Source organism: Phacochoerus africanus, chromosome 4, assembly GCF_016906955.1.
Source record: "Phacochoerus africanus isolate WHEZ1 chromosome 4, ROS_Pafr_v1, whole genome shotgun sequence".
Classification (NCBI taxonomy): Eukaryota; Metazoa; Chordata; class Mammalia; order Artiodactyla; family Suidae; genus Phacochoerus; species Phacochoerus africanus.
The window spans coordinates 69758023-69783004 of NC_062547.1; the positions used below are offsets into that span (position 1 = coordinate 69758023).

The window sequence follows — 24982 nt, forward strand, 5'->3', positions numbered from 1 at the left end:
CAGCAACGCCAGATCTAAGCCGCATCTTCAACCTATACCACAGCTCATGGCAATGCTAGATCCTTTAACCCACTGATCGAGGCCAGGGATTGAACCCGCATCCTCATGGATTCTAGTCAGATTGGTTTCCACTGAGCCACAACAGGAACTCCTATAATCAGATTATTTATTTTATTTTATTCATTTCTTTGCTTTTTGGGGCTGCACCGTGGCATATGGAGGTTCCTAGGGTCAGATTGGAGCTACAGCTGTCAGCCTACGCCACAGCCACAGTAATGCAGGATCCAAGCCGAGTCTGTGATCTACTACACCACAGCTAAAGGCAATGCCAGATCCTTAACCCACTGAGCAAGGTCAGGGATCAAACCTGGAACCTCTTGGTTACTGGTCAGATTGATTTCTGCTGTGCCACAAGGGAAACTCTCTATAATCAGATTTTAGATTGGTATCTTTTGGCCAGGTTTCTTCATTAAAATTGTTTTCCTTATGTCTTTGGTGATGTGAAGCTAAAAGTTAAAGAGTCATTAAAGAGTTGTATGTGTGTATTTCACTTCGTGTTTCAGGATAGGATTATATCTAGAGGTCTGAGAACCAGGAGCTGGATTGGGTCTTAGACATTTCAAAGTCTAATTAGGTGTCTTTAAGAAAAGCATCGCTTCAGGACAGTTCCCTGGAGTGAAATACCCTGGATAGGGGGATTTACTCTGGAAGACAGATGGGGCTATACCTGTTGCCACTACATCTGTTCCACCAACATTTGTTGATCCACACTTGCTGACTTGGGCACATTTCTTGCCCAATAGCAAATGTCATGAATGTCATATTCTAATTAGTGAGAGGTCAGAAAGATGGTCATCATACCCTATAGTGTAGTTGAAACTTCTTTAACTCTCTGCTGCGGGTGGGCTGGTTTTGAGACTAAAAGAAAGAAACCTGGGAGTTCCTGTCATGGCGCAGTGGTTAACGAATCCGACTAGGAACCATGAGGTCGCGGGTTCGGTCCCTGCCCTTTTTCAGTGGGTTAACGATCCGGTGTTGCCGTGAGCTGTGGTGTAGGTCCTGTGGTGTAGGTCGCAGACGCGGCTCAGATCCTGTGTTGCTGTGGCTCTGGCGTAGGCCGGTGGCTCCAGCTCTGATTCGACCCCTAGCCTGGGAACCTCCATATGCCGCGGGAGCGGCCCAAAGAAATAGCAAAAAGACAAAAAATAAAAATAAAAAAATAAAAGAAACCTGATCCCGGCTTGTTAGAACATCCCAAACATCACAGATCCTGATCCCCATGAAGATTCTTTGTGTTCCTTTCAGAGAGACTGAGCTGTAAAAATTAGGCTTCTCTGGGGCCCAGTTTGAATCCTTTATGAGGTTGAAGAAACAAGCTGCGCAGCTTTTTAAGGCTTTTACATTAGATGTGCAGGGGGCAGTGGAGGTGGGTATCTTAGGCTTCTTGTCAGCAGTGTTCCTTAAAATCTTTTCAGGAGTTTAAATGAGATGGATTCTCTGGTATTCTAGACCAGAGCAGCCAGTTTCAAAGAGGCTGATTTGGATGATGGATCTAGGTTCACACAGAGACAAGTGAGACTGGTTTTGTTGCCCTGCAAAGAAGCATTGACTCCAGTTTTTTTTTTGTTGTTTTTTTTAATCACATCTGTAGTTGTATAATGATCATAACAATCTGATTTCACAGGATCTCCATCCCACAACCCAAGCACATCCCCCCACTTGACTCCAGTTTTTACATGTTTTAGTTCACATAATAATTACTCTTACTCGATTTGTTCGAATCAGAAGACATAGCTACCAAAGCCTAGCTCAAGGGAGAAGGGCCAGGGGATGAAAGAATTGCAGATGGGCTAAGCATGGTGGTCAGGGCCAGCCAAGGCCCAGTGATTCCCTTTAGGGGTCCTTTCTTGGGCCTGCCTTTCAGGGCAGAAGAAGATCAAGTGAGGCAGCCTTATGGAGCAAAGGCATGCCCATGCTCGAGTTTCAGCAGTGAAGACAGCAGATGGGCATTCCCGTTGTGGTTCAGCAGAAACGAATCTGACCAGCATCCATGAGGACACAGGTTCGATCCCTGGGCTCACTCAGTGGATTAAGGGTCCAATGTTGCCATGAGCTGTGGTGTAGGTCACAGACAAGCTTGGAGCCCGCATTCCTGTGGCTGTGGTATAGGCAAATGGGTATAGCTCTGATCCGACCCCTAGCCTGGGACCCTCCATATGCCAAGGGTGCAGCCCTAAAAAAGAGCAGATGGAAAGCTCCATGTATAACATTTGTTGAAGACAGGAGCATTTGGGGGTGCTTGATTGTTCTGGAGGGCTTGTGATGATGGACTGATGTTTTGCATAGTGGTATCTTGTTCCTTTTTGGTAGAAGGGTGGTTTTCTACTCCTGACCTTCTCTTTTTTGTCAGATGGCATTTTTTTTTTGTAGAGATTTCCATGAATCAACTCTGGGTGAACTTCAGTCCCTTCAGAATAAGGAGTTGGGATGTAGATATCCAGTAGAGGCAAATAAGTATCATTATGGACTCATGCATGCATTTAATGTGCTAAATCAATTTTAGTTATAGTTTGTAGCATTTTATTATGAAGATTTCAAACATGCAGAAAAGGTGACATAGTTTTACAGTGAACTCCTACGTGTATACACACCCCTAGGTTCTGCTGTCGACATTTGACTTAGTTGTATTTCACACATCTCTCCATCTATCTGTTCTGTTCATCCTTCAGTCTGTGTTTTTATTGAAATAGTTAACATAATCTACTTTACTTATTTTAATTTTTTATTTTTTTAGTGCCACACCTTCGGCCTATGGAGGTTCCCAGGCTAGGGGTTTAATTGGAGGTACAGCTGCCTGCCTACGTCACAGCCACAGCATCCCCAGGTCTGATCCATGTCTGTGACCTACACCTTAGCTCATGGCAACGCCAGATCCTTAAGCCACTGAGTAGGGCTAGGGATTGAACCTGTGTCTTCATGGATACTAGTCAATTCATTTCCACTCAGCCATGATGGAAACTCCCCCAGAGGCATTAGTCTTTTAGGGTTATACTAGTTGGCCAGGGGACTTTCCCGATGTGTTCAACACTGTCCCAGCATCTAGCTCAGGGCCTGGCACAGGGGAGGTGCCTGCCAAATACTTTCAAATTAATATAGTTGGGGTTTTTTGTTTGTTTCTTTTGTTTTCCTTTCTTTCCCTTTCTCATATTATGGCTGCACCCTCAGCATATGGAAATTCCTGGGCCAGGGATCGAATCTGAGCAACAGCTGATAACCCATACCACAGATGTGGCAACACTGGATCCTTTAATCTGCTGTGCCAGGCTGGGGATCAAACCTGCACCTCCCTAGTGACCCAAGCTCCTAACCCCCTTTGCTACAGTGGGAACTCCAAATAAATACAGTTTTAAACATCATCCTTCAGATTTATGAAATTTCAGCATACATATGGACAGGACTCGGGGAGGGTTTAAACATGGGCTCTTCACCATTCAGCTGTGTTTTCTGATGGCCTCCTTTTTTTCAATTTAGAATTGGTTTCTGGGTTTTGGTTTAAATTTTGGACTACTTATCATGGCTGCATGCAAAAGTTCTTAAATTTACTATGCACTTAAAAAATACGGAAATTTTCAAACATTCACAAATTATCTCCAGTATTCTCATCTCAGCTTCACTAGGTATTAACATTTTGCGGTGTTGGTTCATCTTGTTCCCTTCTCCATTCCCCCACTCACTGGAATATTTTAGAGCAAATACCAGGCACATACTTTCAGCCATAAATTTGCTGTGGGTATGTATCTAACAGATAAAGACATTCTTTTTTTTTTCCCCCCCTTCCTTTGGCTGTGCCTGCAGCATGCTGAAGTTGTAAGTCAGGGATTGTGCCCCTGCCACAGCAGTAACCCCAAACCACTGCAGTGACACCTGCTGCACTGCAAGACAACTCCAGGATGTTCTTGGCAAACATAGCCATCATATCATTCATTTCTAACTGAATGAAAGATTATTCATTTATACAGGATGTGCTTTTGCATGTGTTTAGCCCCCACAACAGCTTGGTTGATGTATATCTTGTCTGCAGTAAAGTTGGTGCTGTTTTTGAGGGTTTGTGGAATTTGTGCTCCATGCTTTCCATAGGTCAACTCCTTTAATTTCATAGTTCCCCTGAAGAGGTAGAGAGGTAGATTCCATATTGCAGGTTAGAAGTAAGCCTCAAGGAAATTTAAGGCCCCCGATAGTGACTAAGCAGGCGAGGTTTCATGCCAATGTTCTTGCAGAAGCTTCAGCTTTTTGACTACCAAGTGGCTCACCAAGGGCCCAGGGACTGTTCCTTCACTCCTCCCTTCCCTCACATCTCATGAAGCATTTGACCCCACCTGTCCTCTTGCCTGGCTCTTCAGGGGCATCACCTTTCATTCCACCCTTAGGTTTCCTTTTTCTTTCTTTCTTTCTTTTTTTTTTAAATGAGTTTATTCTTTTTTTTTTTTTTTTTTTTTAAATTAGGGCCGTACCCCTGGCATATGGAAGTTACCAGGTTGGGGATCAAATTGGAGCTATAGCTGCTGGCCTACACCACAACAACTCTGGATCCAAGCCACATCTGTGACCTACACCCCAGCTCACTGTAACGCCCATTCCCTGACCCACTGAGCAAGACCAGGGATCGAATCTGCATCCTCATGGATACTAGTTGGATTTGTTTCCACTGCACCAAGACGGAAACCCTCACCCTTAGGTTTTCAAGTATTACTCTGGAACCTTTATGATTTCAATTAGATTGCTAGGTAGTCTGGAAGCATTGTGAGAAATTCATTTAGGCTAGTTATGTCAAGAGTTTCTTCTCAAGGTGAAACCTTCGAAGTAGGTGCCTTTCTAAGAGGAACCTGCTGCCTTGGCTGGTAACTGGTTTAAAGAGGCTAGCTGTTGGAGTTCCTGTTGTGGCTCAGCAGAAACAAATCTGACTAGTATCCGTGAGGACGCAGGGTTGATCCCTGGCCTCTCTCTGTGGGTTAAGGATTCTGCATTGGTGTGAGCTGTAGTGTAGGTTGCAGACTCAGCTTAGATCCCTTGTGACTGCTGTGGTGTAGGCTGGTGGCTACGGCTCTGATTCAACCCCTAGCCTGGGAATCTCCATGTACAGCGGGTGCGGCCCTAAAAAAGACAAAAAAGAAAAAAGGCTAGCTTTTAGGTCCTTGGATGGATTGGCTTGATTCATCTGTTGCCTGTTATGCTGATGGAGTATTTTTTGGTTGTTTACTCATTTGAAAGATTTCAGTGTGGGCCAGACTGTTTGCAGAGTGGGAATTGAGTAGGTTGTACTCAGCATGTTAAAGTCCAAAATTGTCATTATAACTAGGTTTGTCCTGAAGATTTCTGTTGTGCATTTCAGTTGTCTCAGCCACTCCAGAATTGAATTCACAGGTGTGTCTGCGTGGTATGGTAGCCCTGTCCCCTGGTGTTTCAGAAGATTCTTGCCTTTCCAGTTAATTTCCAGTTAACAGAAGTCTTTTGGGGCCCTTTGTTTCCTGCTTCCCTTCCATTTCTTCTTTTCACTGAAGGGCCAGACAGCTTCTTACCTCTTCCTTTTCCAAACACTTTTATATATAAAAAAAAAAGTAAAAATCTTCTGAGTGTGGTCCTGTACTAAGCTGTTGCTTTTAGAAACCAGCTGGTTTCTTTTTTTTTTTCCTTCATTTTTAGGAAATTTTATAATTAGTTGTTTATACCTTGGCTTAGTGGTCACTTGGAAATAAAGATGTAACCAGCTTTGTGAGCGGACCTCCTTCCTGAGGCAGCACCGCTTTCATCCTGCTGAATATCTGACTGCTGAGATTCACTCATCTGTGAAATATTTGAAACTAAAAAGATTTTCTGGTCTTGTAGATAGTTGAAGTATTGATTAACACCAACGAAATCTGTCAGTGTGAAAAGATAAGCAAAAATTTGATTTCCAGACACTACAGAAAAAGACATAAAAATGGTAAGCAAGTTTTTTTCTTAATCATAGATAATGTTTGTCCATTCTTGTACAAAGATGTTTGTAGCATTGCCTTAAAGCATTTGACTTTTTTAAGTATAGTCAAGTTAAAATACGATATTGGTTCCTCTAGTCACTTGTGATGGAGCACGATAACGTGCGAAAATAGAATGTTTACGTGTGTGTACCTGGGCAGCCATGCTGTACAGAAGAAAAAAAATTGTATTGGGGATATAACTATTAAAAAAGTAACATTAAAAAAATAAACACTTAAAAAAGAATAGATCAAAGAATTGTCAAATTAATGAGAAATTAATGGAAACAATTTATGCACTGTGATGTGATAAACATCTACCTGTGAAGAGCCAGGGGCTTTCAAGATGATTAACTTTAGTAATATGTAACTCACATAAAAAATGATAAACAGAAAATGCAGGTGAAAAAAAAATATTGTTAGTTTCAGGTTTATCACAGCGGTTCAGTTTTTTGTTTTTTTTTTTTTTTCCCCAATTTTATTTTATGGCTGCACTGGGCCAGGGATTGAATCTTGAGCCACAGCTGCAGCAACACCAGATCCTTTAACTTACTGCACCAGGCCAGGGATTGAACCCACACCTCCACAGTGATCCAAACCACTACAGTTGGATTCTTTTTTTTTTTTTTTTTGGTCTTTTTGCCATTTCTTGGGCCGCTCCCGTGGCATATGGAGTTTCCCAGGCTAGGGGTCTAATCGGAGCTGTAGCCACCAGCCTACGCCAGAGCCACAGCAACTCGGGATCCGAGCCATGTCTGCGACCTACACCACAGCTCACGGCAACGCCGGATCGTTAACCCACTGAACAAGGGCAGGGATCGAACCCGCAACCTCATGGTTCCTAGTCGGATTCGTTAACCACTGCGCCACTACGGGAACTCCTACAGTTGGATTCTTAACCCACTGTGCCATGGTGGGAACTCTGATTTGATATTGATAGAGATTATATTCCATATAAAGTTACTATGAAATATTGTCTATATTCCCTGTCTTGTATATTATGTCCTTGTGATTTATTTATTTTATATTTAGTACTTGGTGTTCTTTAATTTTTTTAGTTTTCATTTTTTTTTGGCTGCCGCATAGCATATGGAGTTCCCAGGCCAGGGATCAGATCCAAGACACAGTCAACCTATGCTGCAGCTGCAGCATTACCAGATCCTTAACCCACTGTGTCAGGTTGGGGATTGAACCTGTGTCCCAGTGCTCCCAAGACACTGCTGATCCTCAGGATGCTCTATATGCCTACTACTTTGTACCTTTTAATCTCCTTCAACTATCTTGTGCCCCCAAAGTGTTTTATTCTGTAATCATTTTTCATTATTATTTTTTGCTTGTTATGGAGGTTCCCAAGCTAGAGGTCCAGTCAGAGCTACAGCTGCCAGCCTACACCACAGCTCACAGCAACGCCAGATCCTTAACCCACTGAGCAAGGCCAGGGAACCCGAAACCTCATAGTTCCTGGTCGGATTCATTTCCACTGTGCCGCGACGGGAACTCTTTCTTTTTTTTTTTTTTTTTGTCTTTTGTCTTTTTGTTGTTGTTGCTATTTCTTGGGCCGCTCCCGCAGCGGCATATGGAAGTTCCCAGGCTGGGGGTTGAATCGGAGCTGGAGCCACCGGCCTACACCAGAGCCACAGCAACGCGGGATCCGAGCTGTGTCTGCAACCTACACCACAGCTCACGGCAAGGCCGGATCGTTAACCCACTGAGCAAGGGCAGGGATCGAACCCGCAACCTCATGGTTCCTAGTCGGATTCGTTAACCACTGCGCCACGATGGGAACTCCGGGAACTCTTTCATTAGACTTTCTGAATTATAAAATAGTACATAGTGTAGAAATTCTTATATCATAGATATAATGTAAACTAAGTACCCCCTTCCTCTACAGTTTAGAGAAAGAACAATTATTATGTCTGTCTGTTCTCAGATCTTCAGATATGTTCATACAGTCTTGTCTTCATTTGTGTAATTCTAAGTTGTGTAGCTTGGAAGAGTTGAGTTGTTTGGTCTCTTTGCATTGTTTTTAACTGGATTTTTGCATTTCTAGCGTCCAGTACGAATTTTTGTGAATGACGATCGCCATGTGATGGCAAAGCATTCTTCTGTTTATCCAACACAAGAGGAACTGGAAGCAGTCCAGAACATGGTGTCCCACACAGAACGAGCTCTCAAAGCTGTGTCTGACTGGATCGATGAGCAGGAGAAAGTCAACAGTGATAATGCTGAGTCTGAGAACGTGGATGTGCCCCAGGAGGATGAGACCAAAGAAGGGACTGGGTAAGTTGGAGGTTTAGTGGTTTTTTTTTGGGAAGGGGGGGTTGGTTTTTGGTTTTCGTTCTTTTTAAGGAGACTGGCCAGTATAGGGTTGATTATCTCCTTTTCTGAGGCCTTTCTGGGGCCTCTGGGTTTTGGCCAGATGGAATCTCTCACTGAGAATGTCTTGGGTTGTCCCTCAGGGAGCAGAAGACAGAGCACATGACCAGAACCCTGAGGGGTGTGATGCGTGTTGGCCTTGTGGCAAAGGGCCTGCTGCTCAAGGGGGACTTGGACCTGGAGCTGGTGCTGTTGTGTAAGGAGAAGCCCACAACGGCCCTCCTGGACAAGGTGGCTGACAATCTGGCCATCCAGCTCGCTGTGAGTATGAACACATCCACTGGGGTAGGGGGTGGGCTGGGCGTGCTGGTGGAGGACCTGGGCAAGAGTAGGGGTGCCCAACTGCTTGGTGCACCAAGAGGCATACTTCAGATCCATCCTTGCCCGTGCTGTGCTCACACCCTCTCTAAAGGTAACAGGCAGTGAGCTGCAGCACTGCCCAATTGCTCTGGTGGCAAGGAAGGGCCCAGTGGTGCCATGCATCAGGCTGCACTGGGCGGGACCTTCACATCCAGTCTCCACTGATGGATATGTGGGTGGGTGGATGAATAGATAGTACAGTTACTAACTCCTCCTCTCTCATGCAATCCTGGACATTAAAACTTTTTTATGGAGTTCCCGTTGTGGCTCAGTGGTAACGAACCCAACTAGTATCCATGAGGCTGCGGGTTTGATCCCTGGCCTTGCTCAGTGGGTTCCTTAGGATCCAGCTTTGCTGTGAGCTGTGGTGTAGGTTGCAGATAATGGCTCAGATCCCGTGTTGTTGTGGCTGTGGTGTAGGCTGGCAGCCTCAGCTCTAATTTGACCCCAGCCTCGGAGCTTCTGTGTACGGTGAGTTGGGTCCTAAAAAGAAAAAAAAATTTTTTTAAACCAGCTTATTTGACTTGTTTCAAAACTATTACATAAATAACAGCCTCTGACATTTCTTGAGCATTTAGAACACCAGACTCTAGGTCAGATGTGCTCTTTACGTGTGTCACTTCATCATAAGGATTTCTGAGATAGGTTTTATCATCTTTAAGTATATCTAACTCAGGTGCAGGGAGCTCAGTAATTGCCCCACATCCCCAGCAGGTGAGTTCTGGGGCCTTGAGAACCTTTGAATGTCACTACCACCCTCTGGACACATTTACCTTGAATTTAGCTATAGGATAAGCAGAAGAAGAAAGTAAAACCAAATTTAAAAATCTCATTCCGTAGAGAAACACTGTTCATTTTCATGTGTAAATATATGTTCATTCTGTCACATGTGACAGACAATTTTGGGATTCAGGATAGAGGTCAGGATTGAAATGTGCAGCTAATGCAATACACTGGGTACTTGGGGGGGGGGGCTTTTTTTTTTTTTTAAGATTTTTTTTTTGTCTTTTTAGGGCTGCACATGTAGCATACGAAAAATTCCCAGGCTAGGGGTCGAATCAGCCACAGCCACGGCAACGCAGGATCCAAGCCATGTCTGCAACCTACACCATAGCTCATGGCAACACCGGATCCTTAACCCACTGATTGGGGTCAGGGATTGAACCTGCAACCTCATGGATACTGGTTGTATTCTAGTTTGGGTTACCACTGAGCCCTGATGGGAACTCCATGGGGGCGGGGGGGCTCTTTAAGGGAATGAAGCCCTAAGTTTTTGTTTTTTAGTGGTAAGTTTTTAAGTTAATTTTAACCTTATCTATAAAAGCATACTAAGTGAAGAAAATTAAATTGATACAAATGATTCTAATGGAAAGATAGTTTTTATGAAGGGTCTTTAAAGATAGATGCAAATAAAGCATATTTTTATCAGTTTGGATGAGTGTTTTTTGACTGGGGCAAATTTTGCACCCCAAGTCTATAGATAGTTTTAGTTGTCACAGCAGGGGAGGGGGTACTCTGGGCATCTGCTAGCTAGAGGCCAGAGATGCTGCTTGATGTCCTCCAGTGAACAGGACAGCCCCACAACCAAAAGTGACCTGGTCCAGAGTGCCATGGTGGGGAAAAAGTCAACTTAAGATTTTCCAAGGTTCCTTTGTCCTCCCAGTAATGTGTCTACTTTGCTTTCCTTAACAAAAATCATAAAAGTTTGAGTTGATTGATCAAGGCATATAAACTGGTATACTAAAGAAAGCAGAAGTCAGGGAGTTAGTTCCCTTGTGGCACAATGGGTTAAGGATCCAGTATTATCACTGCATTGGCTTGGGTCACTGTTGTGGCTTGGGTTTAATTCTTGCCTTGGAACTTCCGTATGCCTTGGATGTACCCCCCCACACCCCCTAAAAAGAAAAGCAGAAATCATAATTGGGAACATTCTTTTATAGACCCATGCATTTGCAGCAAGTATGTGCTTTTTTATTTTATTTTTTTTTGTCTTTCGAGGGCCGTACTCTCAGCATATGGAGGTTCCCAGGCTCCCAGGCTAGGGGTCTAATCAGAGCTGTAGCCACCAGCCTACACCACAGCCACAGCAACGCCAGATCCTTAACCCACTGAGTGAGGCCAAGGATCGAGCCAGCAACCTCATGGTTCCTAGTCAGAATCATTTCCGCTGTGCCACGATGAGAACTCCCAAGTATGTGCTTTTATAGGCGTGGTGAAATGATTTTACTGCACTCAGATTTCAATCCATGCTCATAGCTGCTCCTCTTGGTGTGGAAATAGCAGTAGCTGGATGCCTACTTTGTGCTGGGTGCTGTGCTTTCCATGCTGTGTCTGATTTAAGTCCTCTGCAGCCTTGCAGTATAGGTCATGTCATTAAGTCCATTTTACAAATAAGAAAGCACAATCTTTTGTTGATTTGTTTGTTTTGGCTGCTCCTGTGGCATTTGAGAGTTCCCCGGGCTAGGGATTGAACCTGTAAGGCAGTTGTAACCTGTGGCACAGATCCTTAACCAGCTGCACCACAAGGGAACTTTCTTAGAAACTACAATCCTAATGAGATTTAAGTGACTTGTCCAATGTTACTCAACTAGCAAGTGACAGAATGAGGGTTCACACCCTCATCTCCTCCCAGACCCTAAACTCTTTAATGTTGCATTGTATTACAAAGCTTCCCGTGAAAATCACTTCTCTAAGTAGTAGTCACCTCCTCTCTGGAGTACCTGGAAAATGGCCAGAGACCTGAGCATCAAGAAGGAGGTTCTAACCCAGAGCTTGAGGCACTGCTGTCTGTTGATCACAGCCCAGAGAGTTGGCCCATTCTTCTGTAGTAACCAGGAGCTAAGTAGAACTGTTGATTGCTTTGAGAAAGTGTGTTTGAAAGCTGCCCTTTCTTTTGTAGGCCGTTACAGAAGACAAGTATGAAATACTCCAATCTGTCGATGATGCTGCAATTGTGATAAAAAACACAAAAGAGCCTCCATTGTCCCTGACCATCCACCTGACATCCCCTGTTGTCAGAGAAGAGATGGAGAAAGTATTAGCTGGAGGTAGGGAGGCTGAGAAAGGCCAGCAGGACTTTGGAAACTTGGTGTTCCCTCACTATTCAAATGTGCTATTCAGTTTTAGACTGCTTTGATAAAAGGATAGCGGTGTAGCTTTTGACCACCTTTACTTTAAGATCTCATCTCCCATTTGGTTCAGTCCTGGGAGTTAACAAAACAGTTGCACTAAAAGTGAGTAGCACTTTTCCTAGAGGACTGCACCATTTTTGTTTTCTTAATCCTTGGATGTTCTCATTGGTGTTAAAACGTGTTTTCTTATGTTGAGCCATTCTCTGGCCTTGGAAAAGCGTGTCCCTGGTCATGTTAGGCTTTTTAAATTATGGACAACAACCAGATGGTTTCTGCATGAGCATCACGTTGGACTTGTGCGAGCAGCTTATGTTGCAGCAGAACCGAGGGCTTCTTCGTTTGTCCTCTTCCATTGGCTGCTTCTATCAGTTGCAGTAACCGAAATGCAAAGGGCTGATGCAGAGTTTTGGATAAAGTTTGAAACAATTGAGCAATTTCAAACGAAATCTTTGAACCTCAGACACTGATAATATGTTCACGATTCAGAGTCCACCCAGTGCCCCTCACACATCTCTGGGTGGATTTTTTCAGTCACAGCTCTCACCCCACAAAGTAGAGGTAATAGGCCTTATCCAAATCCCTGACAAACGGATGGCAGAAACGACAGGTGCTCCGGTTTTGCTGCAGCACAGGCTCACACGTGCGCCCTTGTTGCTGTTCTTTGACTACCTTTGGTTCCAATACCTGATTGACTACCAGAGCCCTTCTAGTTTATCAATTTAGGGACGCTGGACCTTTGACCAACAGGACTCTCTCTGTCAAGGGCTGGGGCTAGGGCAGTCCCGCCTGGTGGGCGGAGGTGGTCCCCTTTGCTATAGATGCCTCAGGGGATGGCCTGTGGGAAGCAGAGAGGGAGTGCATTTCTACTCCCCCTACCTGTTTTTCTGGGGGTTTTTTTGTTTTTTTGTTTTTTGTTTGTTTTTTTGTTTTTTGTTTTTGTTTTTTTGCTAATGAATTTTTTAGCATAGCTAATTTATTGGGAGATCCTGGGGAGGAAGCAAGGTAACAGTCTATTAGAAGATAGGATCCACCTATCTGTCCCCCTCCCCCATGGGATTACTTACTTTTAGAGTAACTTTCCACTTTTCTTTTTTGTTTTTGTTGGGTTTTTTCTTTTTCTTTTTTCTTTTTGGAGGGGCCTCTGATTTTTATGATCTCCTCTCAGGGCAGAGTTAAACACACTTGAGCTGCTCCTTCCCTGGTCAAGGGTGGACATGACTTGAGATTCTAGGAGCCTCAGCTGCCCTTTAGGAAGCTGCCACATCCCCTTTCCACCTGACAGAAACCCCTTGGTCAAACTGTGCCTTGTCTTCTTATTCCATCCATGAATAGAAACGCTATCAGTCAACGATCCCCCGGACGTTCTGGACAGGCAGAAATGCCTTGCTGCCTTGGCGTCCCTCCGACACGCCAAGTGGTTCCAGGTTTGCATTTTGTTCTTCTATTTGTCTTTCGGTAGAGAATTCCTAAGTTTTAACTTGGCTAACTTACCACTGTAAAGTTTCGGTAACATTGAAGAGCCCCGTGCTGCACTTAGCACCTGCAGGCATGCAGTTGCTAAAGGAGCACGCCTAGACAAATTTGCCACCCCCAGGAGAGGCTTGTGACTGAGTAGGTGGGCAGTTGCTGCTTTGTGCCAAGAGTAACATTCTCGTCACGCGGGTAAACCGCTGCTGACCACACACTTGATGGTCTTGAATGTTCAGTTTACCCTTGACAAAGTAGCACCCTAAGACTTGTGTTTTTCATGTTAGCCTTATGTTCATAAAGGTTCCTTGGTGTAAAGAACTTGTGCTTTGTTCCTCTAGGCCAGAGCCAATGGGCTGAAGTCGTGTGTCATTGTCATCCGGGTCCTGAGGGACCTGTGCACTCGCGTGCCCACTTGGGGTCCCCTCAGAGGATGGGTAAGGCACCTTGTAGCTATGGCCACCACGGGGTCTTGTCTGCAGGGACCTCCCAGGTCCCAAGAATACTTTAATGGTGCATGGGCTGGAGTGGCCTGTCAGGGATATGGTCCATGCCTCCAATCATAGCTGCTTGTTGAGCAGCTACTGTGTGCCACCCCTTGGGTGGGGATGAGAGTGAGACCAGGATACCTGTGGAGGGTGCACAGCTTTGCCTAGGTGGGGCAACCAGGCAATGCACTCAACTATGATAGGCTCCACTCCATGAAGAAGCTTTTTGTAGCTGCTCTTAGGCGTCAGCAAACTGGGATGCACAGGCCAGTTTTGGCTGGTTGCCTGTCTGGTTTTTTTTTTTTACAGTCCAGTTAAGAATGGCTTTTATATTTCTAAATGGCTGCATTTTAAATATAAATACCTACATAACAGCATAAGCTTTGCCTCTTGTCCCACACAGCCTGAAAGATGTAACATCTGCCCCTTTACAGAAAGTTAGTTGAGTCCCACTGTGGGTGTTCTGTCTTTGGCTTAGCCCCAACTTAGAGGCCATAACTCCCTGCCGAGCGCCCCCAAAACACACACACACACACACACACACACACACACACACACACACACACACACACACACACACACACACACACACACACACACACCTCAGCACTGGCCAACTCTCTCCTAAACACTGGCTAACTGTTCTTCTTGCCTTTCAGCCCCTCGAGCTTCTCTGTGAGAAGTCCATTGGCACAGCCAACAGACCAATGGGTGCCGGCGAGGCCCTGCGGAGAGTGCTGGAGTGCCTGGCGTCAGGCATCGTGATGCCAGGTTGGGGCCTTGTGCTTAGCAAGTTGCAGGGAAAAGACAGGGATTGAGGCCCTGAGGCCACTTCCTGGCGGGTCCCCTGACTGGGTTAGGGCATCAGCAGACCCGTGTCCCCCTAGGGATAAAGCATGTGACTACCCTCTTGCACCATCATATCCAGCCCTGTGCCGGCTCCGCAGCTGTGACTCAGGGCGGATCCGGGGCAGTGGTGACCCACTCCCACCTGAGCTCCTTGCTCTGAGACACATGTGGATTATTTCTCTCACAGGCTGGACGCCGAGTGGGTCACCGAGCTCAGTGTGTTTTCCAGAGCTGGGTGTGGATGGGGCGTGGGGGGTAATGCACTTGGTTCCCTCAGCCAGCACAACTCTTCCGAGATGCTAAAGATAATCCTCTGCATATCTTCCTTGTTTCCTGCCTTCAGATGGTTCTGGCATTTATGACCCTTGTGAAAAAGAAGCCACTGATGCTATTGGGCATCTAGACAGACAGCAACGGGAAGATATCACACAGAGTGCGCAGGTATAGTCATCGCCATTGCCAACGTGAGCCCTTACCCAGTCTGTAATCACTGGCTTCCAGTTTCATTACTGGGTATTCTCAGGATAGCCACTGGATTCTTAGGCTCAGGTTGGGGACTGAAGGTCGAGGGATCGTGCCTGATACAGGGCGCCCCAATCTGGGCTGCTTCTTTCCCCTGGCGCCACGAGTGGTTGTCGCCTGCCCCCTCAGCCTGCTCGAGTGCCATTTTCTGACACCGAGTTCAGCGGGGAGATGTATTTGCTGTGTGGACTGCTCCAGGGGTCCTTCCCTTGCAGGCCCACCACGTGGCTCCGTGTGGCAACCAGTCCCCAGGTTGGGGTTTCCTGTATTTCTCTCAAGGGGGGTGGTCACAGGCTGGCCTTCCCCCACAGCAAGGCTGGGCCCTGGCAGTCAGGCCCTCCCCTGGCTGTCAGGGGACCCCCTTGCTGTTATAGGGGAGACTGTTAGCAACTCCCTCAGCTCCCACTCCTTCCATAAGACCTTAGTGAGCGCACACATACTGGCTGGGAACGCAGGGCTGCTGAGTCAGATTCCTCTTCTCCTCCTCCAGCACGCTCTGCGACTTGCTGCATTTGGCCAGCTGCATAAAGTCCTGGGTATGGATCCTCTGCCTTCTAAGATGCCCAAGAAACCAAAGAATGAAAACCCAGTGGACTACACGGGTAAGCATGCCATGCGGCCCATAGCCAGGCAGGCAGTGTCAGTAGAACGCCTGGCTACATTCTCACCTGCTTCTGTCTTGATCTCATTTCAGTTCAAATACCCCCCAGTACCACCTACGCCATTACGCCCATGAAACGCCCGATGGAGGAAGATGGAGATGAAAAGTCTCCCAGCAAAAAGAAGAAGAAGATTCAGAAAAAAGGTAGAAGCATTCATAGAAGCATTCATTTGTAGTACTTTTATTCTCTATCTGGCTTCACTAAGGTTCACCCCAAAGTGGTGAGATGCCTGCTTTTGTCCTATTTTTCTCAGGCAGTGATATTTTTCTCAGGCGTGATATATTAAGTTCTTTTAAAAATGATTAAATGTAACACAGACATGGAACACAAGTGGGGCAGATGTGCCTCAGCTGGTGCCTGTAAGCATGGTGGTTGTCTGGGACAGTGCAGGCAAGGCCTTGCCATGTGTGTCTGCCTGGTCCACTGCCCAGTGCTGCTTTGTGCAATGGGCAGTCAGAAGAGGTACCTCTCTGCGGTTCAGAATTGACTGATTTGCCAGAACAATGTTGGTGTGCTCTCTCTAGAGGAGAAGGCAGAGCCTCCCCAAGCTATGAACGCCCTAATGAGACTGAACCAGCTCAAGCCGGGGCTACAGTACAAACTGGTTTCCCAGACTGGACCAGTCCACGCCCCCATCTTCACCATGTCTGTGGAGGTAGATGGCAACTCATTCGAGGCTTCTGGACCATCCAAAAAGACTGCCAAGCTGCACGTGGCTGTTAAGGTAAGTGTGGCCAGTGGTGGTGTGAGCCATGCACTTGTCCTCCCAACAGTGAAATGCTTTCTTCGTCCAGGGCTCCTTCAGAGTCATCATCTCTTATTTAAGCACCAGGCTTAGGGAGGGCATTCGAACACTGAAATGGTTAGATTGTCTGAATGCTTGTCAAGTTGCACGTGGCTAGAATGCCATTATCACTGTGGCTGACAGGCTGGGGAGTCACAAGAAAGCTCCCCTTGGCTGGATGCTACCCCAGAAGCTTCTGGTTCAGGATCCCAGTGTGGAAGGGAACCTGCGTGGGTGAGCCCTCTGTCACCAGGGGCTCTGTCGGTCTCCTTGTAGGTGTTACAGGACATGGGCTTACCCACGGGCGCCGAAGGCAGAGACTCCAAAGGGGAGGACTCAGCCGAGGAGATGGACACAAAGCCAGCCTTGATGATGCCTCCGCCTATGATGGAAGCTCTCTCAGCCCACAGCTCTCTCTTCTGTGATCCCACTGCCGAGGTGAGCCTGTGGTGGGCGCTGGAATGCCAGACAGGAGGGATCAGGCAGCCCCGTGTCCTGTGAATTGGTGCTGTGAACCAATAACAGTTACTGGTTCCTGTTGTTTTCCTTCAAAAGAGTAATCTTCTGGGCTAGGAGCCTGTAGAGGGAGTTGGGTATGAGCCATTGAGCCATGACCAAGAGGCTTTTTCGGGTGTTGACCCAACCTCTGGGGTTGCATTGGGGTGGCCTTCAGTCAAGGACTTGCTGTTTCCCTGGGTGATAGGGTGCAGGTGGAGGTGGTCTGCTTGCTGGCAAGCCCACAGAGGAATTATAGGGAGACGAATGTCCAGGGGGACAGCAGAGTAAATGGAGCAGAGGGCCTCAGTTGACATGACATAGGGGCTGCTGCCTTCCATGTGTTGGAAAGCCCTTAGCTGAGTTTGTTGGTTTTCTTTTCTGCTTTCCCTGAGAACGTAAAACAGCAGGGGCCGATCCTGACCAAGCATGGCAAGAACCCTGTTATGGAACTTAATGAAAAGAGGCGTGGCCTCAAGTATGAGCTCATCTCAGAGACCGGGGGCAGCCATGACAAACGCTTTGTCATGGAGGTGAGTGATCCTGGGGCTGTTCCCATGGAGGCCTGGGGTCTTTGGAGAGTGCCCCTGCCCCAAGGGAGGTGTAGGGTCACCCTCAGCACACATCTGTTCTTCTTAGGTCGAGGTGGATGGACAAAAGTTTCAAGGTGCTGGTTCCAACAAAAAGGTGGCCAAAGCATATGCCGCCTTCGCTGCGCTAGAAAAACTGTTCCCTGATACCCCTCTTGCCCTTGATGCCAACAAGAAGAAGAGGGTCCCTGTGCCTGTGAGAGGGGGACCAAAATTTGCTGCTAAGGTGAGAGGTTGGCCCTGAGCTCTCTAGGCTGGGCATTTATTCTCTGGTGATTTAAGTGGGTGGCAAATGTAACTTAACTGTGTTCTCTCCCATCCAGCCACATAACCCTGTGTATGGCATGGGCGGCCCCATGCACAATGAAGTACCCCCGCCCCCTAACCTTCGAGGGCGGGGAAGAGGAGGAAACATCCGTGGTCGAGGGAGAGGTAGAGGATTTGGTGGTGCCAACCATGGAGGCTACATGAATGCTGGTGAGGACCCTCATCCTGCGCTGTTCCCATGGGCCTTTCCTCCGTGGAGCATGTGGGGCCCCTGGAGTCTGCTGGGGTGCCAGAAGAGGCAGGGATGGGGCAGACCCACCTCCTTCCCTGGTGACTCTGTCTGTTCTCCTCCAGGCGCCGGGTATGGCAGCTACTATGGAGCCAACTCGGCAACCGCCGGCTACAGTAAGTGCGTGTTTCTCTCTGTCTGAGCTTGGGAAGAAGCTGCAGCTTAACTGTTGTGGCTTAAGTTAGAGCAGGGTGGCCCCATCAGCAGAGACGTCTCTGAGGGTTGAGGCCGGCTTGCACCTGTTCTCAGTGGTTAGGTCGGGCGATCCTCCAGCACCCCCATCCTGCAAAAATGTAATTTCAAATGTGATACGCTTGTGTGACTTCAAAGTTCATTAAAAGTCAAAATTTTAAATTTCTCTGCTTTAAGCCACGTGAAGCACCAATCCTGTGAATATGCTTTTCCTGACAGTGCACAGCTCTTGTCTTGAGATGGAGCCTTCATTGGGGGGTTACAGGAGCAGAGAAATCTAAAACATGAATTTCAAATGTGGCGCTCTGTGCCATTTTTCAAAAGAATTCTAATTTTTTTTCTCTGCTCTGTCTCCCCCTTTTGTAGGTGACTTTTTCACAGACTGCTACGGCTATCATGATTTTGGGTCTTCCTAGAGCATCTAAAAGTATTGCACACAAAATCAACTTTTTACTCCAATTTTCTCGAACTCCAAAACCCAAAGTGTCCGTGCTGTGCCCTGTGCTTCACTGGGTTTCTCAACCGTGGCTTGTCACCGCAGCTTGTCTGAAACTCTTAGCCTGCGGATTTTAAGACAATGGCAGTTTTTATCGTGATTTGCCTTTGAACTTGGTCATATTGAAGTTCACAATAAGTGGAAACCAATTTTCAGAGAATGTGTTTTTGTGCAGAATTGCACAGAGTTCTAGAGTCAGCGTTGGTCAGCATCAAGGCAAAAGCCCACCTTTTGCTTTTGGAAAGCATTACTTTATTTAAAAGATAGATAATAATGTATTTTAATCTACCTTTGTCTTAATTTACAGCAGGTTATGTATGAATTTTTAATCTTTTAACAAATTCCCAAATCTGGTTGATGCCTTTGACAGTAATAATTTCACCTCATCTGAATCCAGAGCCACCAGCCTTTTCTCTTTTTTTTTCTTTTTTCCTTTCTTTCCTTTCCTTTCCCTTTTTTTTTTTTTTTATTAAATAAGTGTCTAAAACATTGAGAACACCCAGGACTTGTATATTGTTCCAAGTTAACCTCTTCTGCCTTTTGTGATGGGTTCTTGTTTGGGGACGCTTTAGCTAGTGAACTCTAAAAGGTATCAAAACTGTGCTTCCGCTGTTAGTGTGAGAGATAGGCTTTGGGAAGAGAACGTAGAATTTGCAAGTCCTAATCACCGCTGCAAATGTATGGGATTCTAGGTTTTTTCCTTTTTTTTTTTTTTTAAGCGGGGCTTCAAAAATAATCAGGAAGAGCCTAACACATAGCGCAATTCTCAGCAGGGCTCGTGCTGCTGGGTGCACAGCTGCAGCAGGTTCCAGAAGGCCTGGAGTGCTTCTGCCCTCTGATTTTAGGGTGCAGGCTTGAGTTTGTGGCTTCGCCCTGTGAACAGAAGTACACAACGTTTTGACTATTGAATGAGACCCCCATTTCTTGGCAGGAGTTCTTCAGAATGAGTATATTTTTGGCTCTGGTCAGCAGTTCTTTTTACAACAAAGCCTGCTTCTGCATTGACTTGCAAGATTTTGTGTTTATTCAGGCAAAAACTCCTCAAAACGGTTATTTTGTTCCCAGGGGTTTGAAACATTCAGTGAAACCTTTTAAAACTTTGATTGCATGTGTTTTTTTTTTTTTTTTTTTTAAAGAACGTTATTGTTTGAGAATAATGTCTTTTTATACCAGGAAATAGTTATCCTGAAATGACGTTGAAACCCCTCTCCCCTTTTTTCCTTTTTTTTTTAAATCAATACATGCGAAAGTAGTAAGCCCTCATTCCCAAGCTGGCAGAGGGGCAGGGAGGCGCTTAGAGCAGGCCTTAGGCAGCAGAGGTGGCAGGGTTCTGAGAGGGGTTTGAAGAGGATTCCTGTCTTCCAGTGTCCTCATGGAGCTTTTGTGTGTTTACTCTCTTGCATTCTGGGAAATGTCCTTCTTGGTGTTTTGGCCTTGTGGGGGCAGGGGGTAGTTCTGGAGAAAATTAACTGATGTTGCAGATCAGTTCTATCTAAATTATTGTCTAAATCACTCAAGACACAGCAGTGTGGGATGTACATCTCCAGTGGGTGGAATGTGCTTGAGGACTCCCAAATTAACCCTCTTCAAAAGGCAGGAGGCCCTTGGTGCTAAGTATAGGAAGGAAGAGCAGACTGTGGCTGCTCCTTTCTCCCACCCTGGGCGTAACGGCCTTGGTGACTTTGGCAGGGGCAGCACTAGCCAGCAAAGGTGTGCATAGGCCCACCTGCTCCCGGTGCCCAGGAGCTCTGCTGTCCCTGTGTGAGCACTAGGGATTGTGCACAGGGTTGGAGAGCCACCTGCATTATCTGTTCTCTTCTCACCTTGCCTCAACCGACCCATCTTCTGTTGGTTCATCTGAATGGTGGGGGCTGTGTCTTCTAGGGTCTGTACTTAGTGACCACATTGAGGTGGGGGCACCGTGACATTCTTTGCTTCAGGGCCTGAGAATGTGGTGGCCTCACTGCTTGCTTGTCAGTCCTGCCGCTCAGTCCTGCCTGTACCCAGCAGCTGTGCTGGGAGCAAGAAGGGTCCCTCTGAGGGGCCGCTCAAGGCAGTAGCTTGAGGCCCTGCCTGGTTGTTCAGATCCCATCCGTAGCCAGTTTCTTTCCCCCCTGAGGCTATGGAATCATTACTAAAGATAGGCATTTGCGCTTATTATACCAGGGAGATGCTCCAGGTCATTTGTAAGTTTCCATTTATTTGGTCTTCCTAGAACCAGGTCAGACCACTTGGTCTTACAAGAGTAACACTGGTTTCAGAGACATCGTTAAAGAGCGTCTGCTGGGGTCACCCAGGCATGTGACACTAGAATCTCTTCCCAGCACAGCAGGGGGGAAGTGGCAGTGGCCAGCTGCTTCTGTGGGGCTTTGCTTTTCCTGTCACCGTTGGGGACATCTGGGTAGCAGTCAGTCTTGAATGTCATTCTGTACCCGGAGCCCTTCTCATTGTAACGTTGACATCCGCTGCAAAAGCTGTTGTCAGTCTGCTCTTGTGCTGCTGCTTGGCAAAGATCCATTGTTGTCATCAGCTGATGGGTGAGTGGAGCTGAAGGCTGGGCCAGCCCAAACCAGGCTGCTTAAAGGACCAGAGCTGCTGCTCCTCTCTCCTGCCTCTTTCTTGGCCTGGTCAGTGGGCTTGTGGGTCACCTGGCTCTTGGGTCAGCCTTTAGGACCCACAGCTGCAACCTCCTCCTCCCCCATCTCCCAATCCTCTGCCTGACCTGCTGCCTTCCTCTTTAGGTCAGTTCTACAGCAATGGAGGGCATTCTGGGAATGCCGGCGGCGGGGGCGGTGGTGGCTCTTCTGGCTACGCCTCCTACTACCAAGGTGACAGCTACAACTCACCAGTGCCGCCGAAACATGCTGGGAAGAAGCAGCCGCATGGGGGCCAGCAGAAGCCCTCTTATGGCTCAGGCTACCAGTCCCACCAAGGCCAGCAGCAGTCCTACAACCAGAGCCAGTACAGCAACTACGGCCCCCCACAGGGCAAGCAGAAAGGCTATAATCATGGACAAGGCAACTACTCCTACTCAAACTCTTACAGCTCTCCCGGAGGCGGGGGCGGATCAGACTACAGCTACGAGAGCAAATTCAGTGAGTTGGCTTCCAGAGCCGCTTGGCCTGGCCAGGGTCTGGGCTGGTGGCATGTCCTGTTGAGTTTCAGAAGCTCAGCACTGCCCCGACCTCCAGAGGGGCTGGAAGGACACGGGGTGGTGCTGGCTGAAGGGCAGGTGTTAGGGTAATTATGGAAGCAAAGTCCTCCGGCCCAGGTCTTTGCTATCCCCTTGTCTTTGCCTCTGAGGTCCCGGAGGCTGTGGGCTGAGGCTGGGGCATGAGCTTAGATAGAACTCTAAGTCTGGGCAGCAGCTATGAGGTAATCTCTAGGAAGGGGCTCTGGAAGCAGTGGTCACCCAGCACCTAACAGATCCTGTTACTTCTCCTCCTTCGACCTCATGCACAGAGCCTGAATGCTGAGGCTCCATTAGTGGCCCAGCTAGGGAAACATGTGCATGTGCAGGACAGCAGGCAGCCTTAAAGAACCTGTGCTGTCTTCGTGGGCCTGTCAGAGGCTGGGTGGGAGAGGGGAGGAGAGGAGGTTATGGGAGGCTTTGGTTGGAAAAGCAGGTGAGAAGGCATGGTGGAACTGAGCTTTAAAATTTGATGTTACAGGGCTCCAGGGCCCCTGGCACTTATGGTTGGACTGATGTGTGCCAAATTTAAACAGCTAAGACAGGGAGCTGTGCAAAGGCCCAGGGTCTCAACCAAGGGCCTGCCGCTTTAGGACCACAGGACAAGGAACCTAAATTGCCCAGCTGTGTCTTGGCTGTAGCCCTGTAACTATGCTGTTTTCTCTCCCCCAGACTACAGCGGTAGTGGAGGCCGAAGTGGCGGGAACAGCTACGGCACAGGAGGGTCGTCCTACAATCCAGGGTCACACGGGGGCTACGGTGGAGGTTCTGGGGTTGGCTCCTACCAAGGCAAACAAGGTGGGCCTGGGTCAGTGGGTGGCACAATATAGGGGGCCTGAAACTCAGCAGGGGCCACACACATTCCATGAGGAGGGGTGGGGCCTGGTATGAGTAGATAGCACAGGTGGGTGCTGCAGTAACAGCTGCCGCTTGATTTACATGTTGGGGAAGAACAGGGGGTGGGAGATGCAGGCCCTTGGGCCCATGTGGGAACACAGGCTTAGGCATTCTTCCAGCCTTGGGGTCTTCCAGAGCCAGACATCCAGAAATTGCCTTGCTCTTAAATGTTGATACCAGTATGAAATAATGCTGGAAACTTTGAGGGCCAAACAACCTGATGTTTGAGCTTTGGATTGGGGTGGTGTGTTCAGCCTTGTGCTCAGGCAGCCCCCAGTTAGAGCTTCCCAGCCAACATGTCCCCACCCCTCATAAACCCAGGTGTGATGCTTTCACCTCACAGGGCTCTTGGTACAGCTAGACCAAGTGCAGGCATTTAGAACAAGGCAGAGCCCGCACCACTGCTATCTCGCTGTTGATACAACTCAGGTGTTGGCTGGCATCCGGAGCTCTGCCTTCGGGTAGGCCTGTGCCTTTCACATCTATCTAACCCACTGCTCTCTCCCTTAGGCTATGCGTCACAGTCGAACTACAACTCCCCGGGGTCCGGCCAGAATTACGGTCCTCCCAGCTCCTACCAGTCATCACAGGGGGGCTATGGCAGAAATGCAGATCACAGCATGAACTACCAGTACAGATAAAGCCCTCGGGGTGAAGATTTGTACCTTCTGCACTTACCCCCCCCCCCCCCCCCGCCGTTGTAAGATTCAGTTTTATGCATCACAGTTAACATGTCAACAGGCCCCTCCACCCTCCCCTGTCCACATTGCTGTGTTGTGAGGTGCAGCTGGTCACTCCTGTGGCCCGTCCTGTGACCCCTATTTAGCCGTGTTTGGGACTCCATGTCTTCAATGGTTTGTTAGTTGCCATTACAACTTGTCTGAGTAGTTTCTTGAGTTCTTGCAGTTAAGTATCCTTCTGTCTATTTACAATTGGTGTTAGTGTTAACTCAGTTTGTCTTTAAATAGTTACGGAAGGGATACGTCATCTGTTAATGCTTTTGTGAAGTGAGTTAAACGAGCTTTCTGTATTCTAATGCTTTAGTGTTTCAGTTTTATAAGTGAAGATTTTATTTTAAAAACCAGTGGGGAAGAGTGGGGGTTTTTTTTGTATGTCTGGATCATTCAGGCAGTACATCTGAATTAAGCTGAATGTAGACAAATAAAGAAAAACAAAACTCTGTGCCTGTTGTAGGCCTGAGTGTGTGGTCTGCCAGCAGTGGGATTGGCAGGTTCCTTTGCTCTGTTCCCAGCCCAGGAAGCTAGGCTAGGTGAGGCCAGACAGTCCCTGGTCACCAGAGAAGGTCCAGCTCCAGGTCTTTAGACATCTTTACTCTGAGTGGCCAGGGCCAGCAACCTAATCTCCACGGAGCTTTTAGACCTTGTGTCCCAGTGGCTCCACAGTCCCAGCTCTCCCCATGGGCTGCAGAGCTGCTTATGGTGGTCGTCACCACTGGTTTGGGGGTTGCTCACACAATTTGGAATGTTTCATTTTCTCCTCCACCGACCATGATTCAATTTTTTATTTTGTTTGTTTGTCTTTTTAGGGCCGCACCCATGGCATATGGAGGTTCCCAGGCTAGGGGTTGAATCAGAGCTGTTGCTGGCCTACACTACAGCCATAGCAATGCCAGATCGGAGCTGCGTCTGTGACCTGCACTGCAACTCACGGCAGTACCAGATCCGTAACCCACTGAACAAGGCCAGGGATCAAACCTGCATCCTCGTAGATTCTAGTCAGATTTGTTTCCACTGAGCCATGAAGGGAACTGCCTGATACAGTTTTAAGTACAGTCTCGACTTGGCATGGAGTAAAAACTCCTTGGTTTGGTACATGCAACCTAATTTGAGAAAGCCCAAGAGTTTCCGCTGTGGTGCGTTGCCAGGACGTAGGTTTGATTCCCCAACCTGGTACAG

General features: G+C 47.4%; 1 protein-coding gene across 4 annotated transcripts in view; it reads left to right on the top strand.

Annotated features, from left to right (window-relative positions):
* ILF3 (interleukin enhancer binding factor 3) overlaps positions 1-24248 on the top strand; it is a 29651-nt gene extending 5403 nt beyond the window's left edge. Inside the window, exons 2-20 of one of the 4 annotated variants that reach the window (XM_047777058.1) lie at positions 5884-5980; positions 8062-8291; positions 8471-8648; positions 11647-11794; positions 13211-13302; positions 13687-13782; positions 14493-14604; positions 15026-15123; positions 15695-15806; positions 15899-16009; positions 16391-16590; positions 16927-17088; positions 17541-17678; positions 17785-17961; positions 18059-18212; positions 18357-18407; positions 21721-22074; positions 22842-22967; positions 23577-24248. In XM_047777058.1, coding sequence (XP_047633014.1) covers positions 5978-5980; positions 8062-8291; positions 8471-8648; positions 11647-11794; positions 13211-13302; positions 13687-13782; positions 14493-14604; positions 15026-15123; positions 15695-15806; positions 15899-16009; positions 16391-16590; positions 16927-17088; positions 17541-17678; positions 17785-17961; positions 18059-18212; positions 18357-18407; positions 21721-22074; positions 22842-22967; positions 23577-23707 — 2673 coding nt within the window. In that variant the 5' untranslated portion in view covers positions 5884-5977 and the 3' untranslated portion in view covers positions 23708-24248. Of the gene's footprint in view, positions 1-5883; positions 5981-8061; positions 8292-8470; positions 8649-11646; positions 11795-13210; positions 13303-13686; positions 13783-14492; positions 14605-15025; positions 15124-15694; positions 15807-15898; positions 16010-16390; positions 16591-16926; positions 17089-17540; positions 17679-17784; positions 17962-18058; positions 18213-18356; positions 18408-18849; positions 18911-21720; positions 22075-22841; positions 22968-23576 lie in introns of those variants that run through there. The other 3 variants (XM_047777059.1, XM_047777061.1, XM_047777062.1) reach the window with 3 other exon arrangements.
* Positions 24249-24982: the final 734 nt, after the last annotated feature.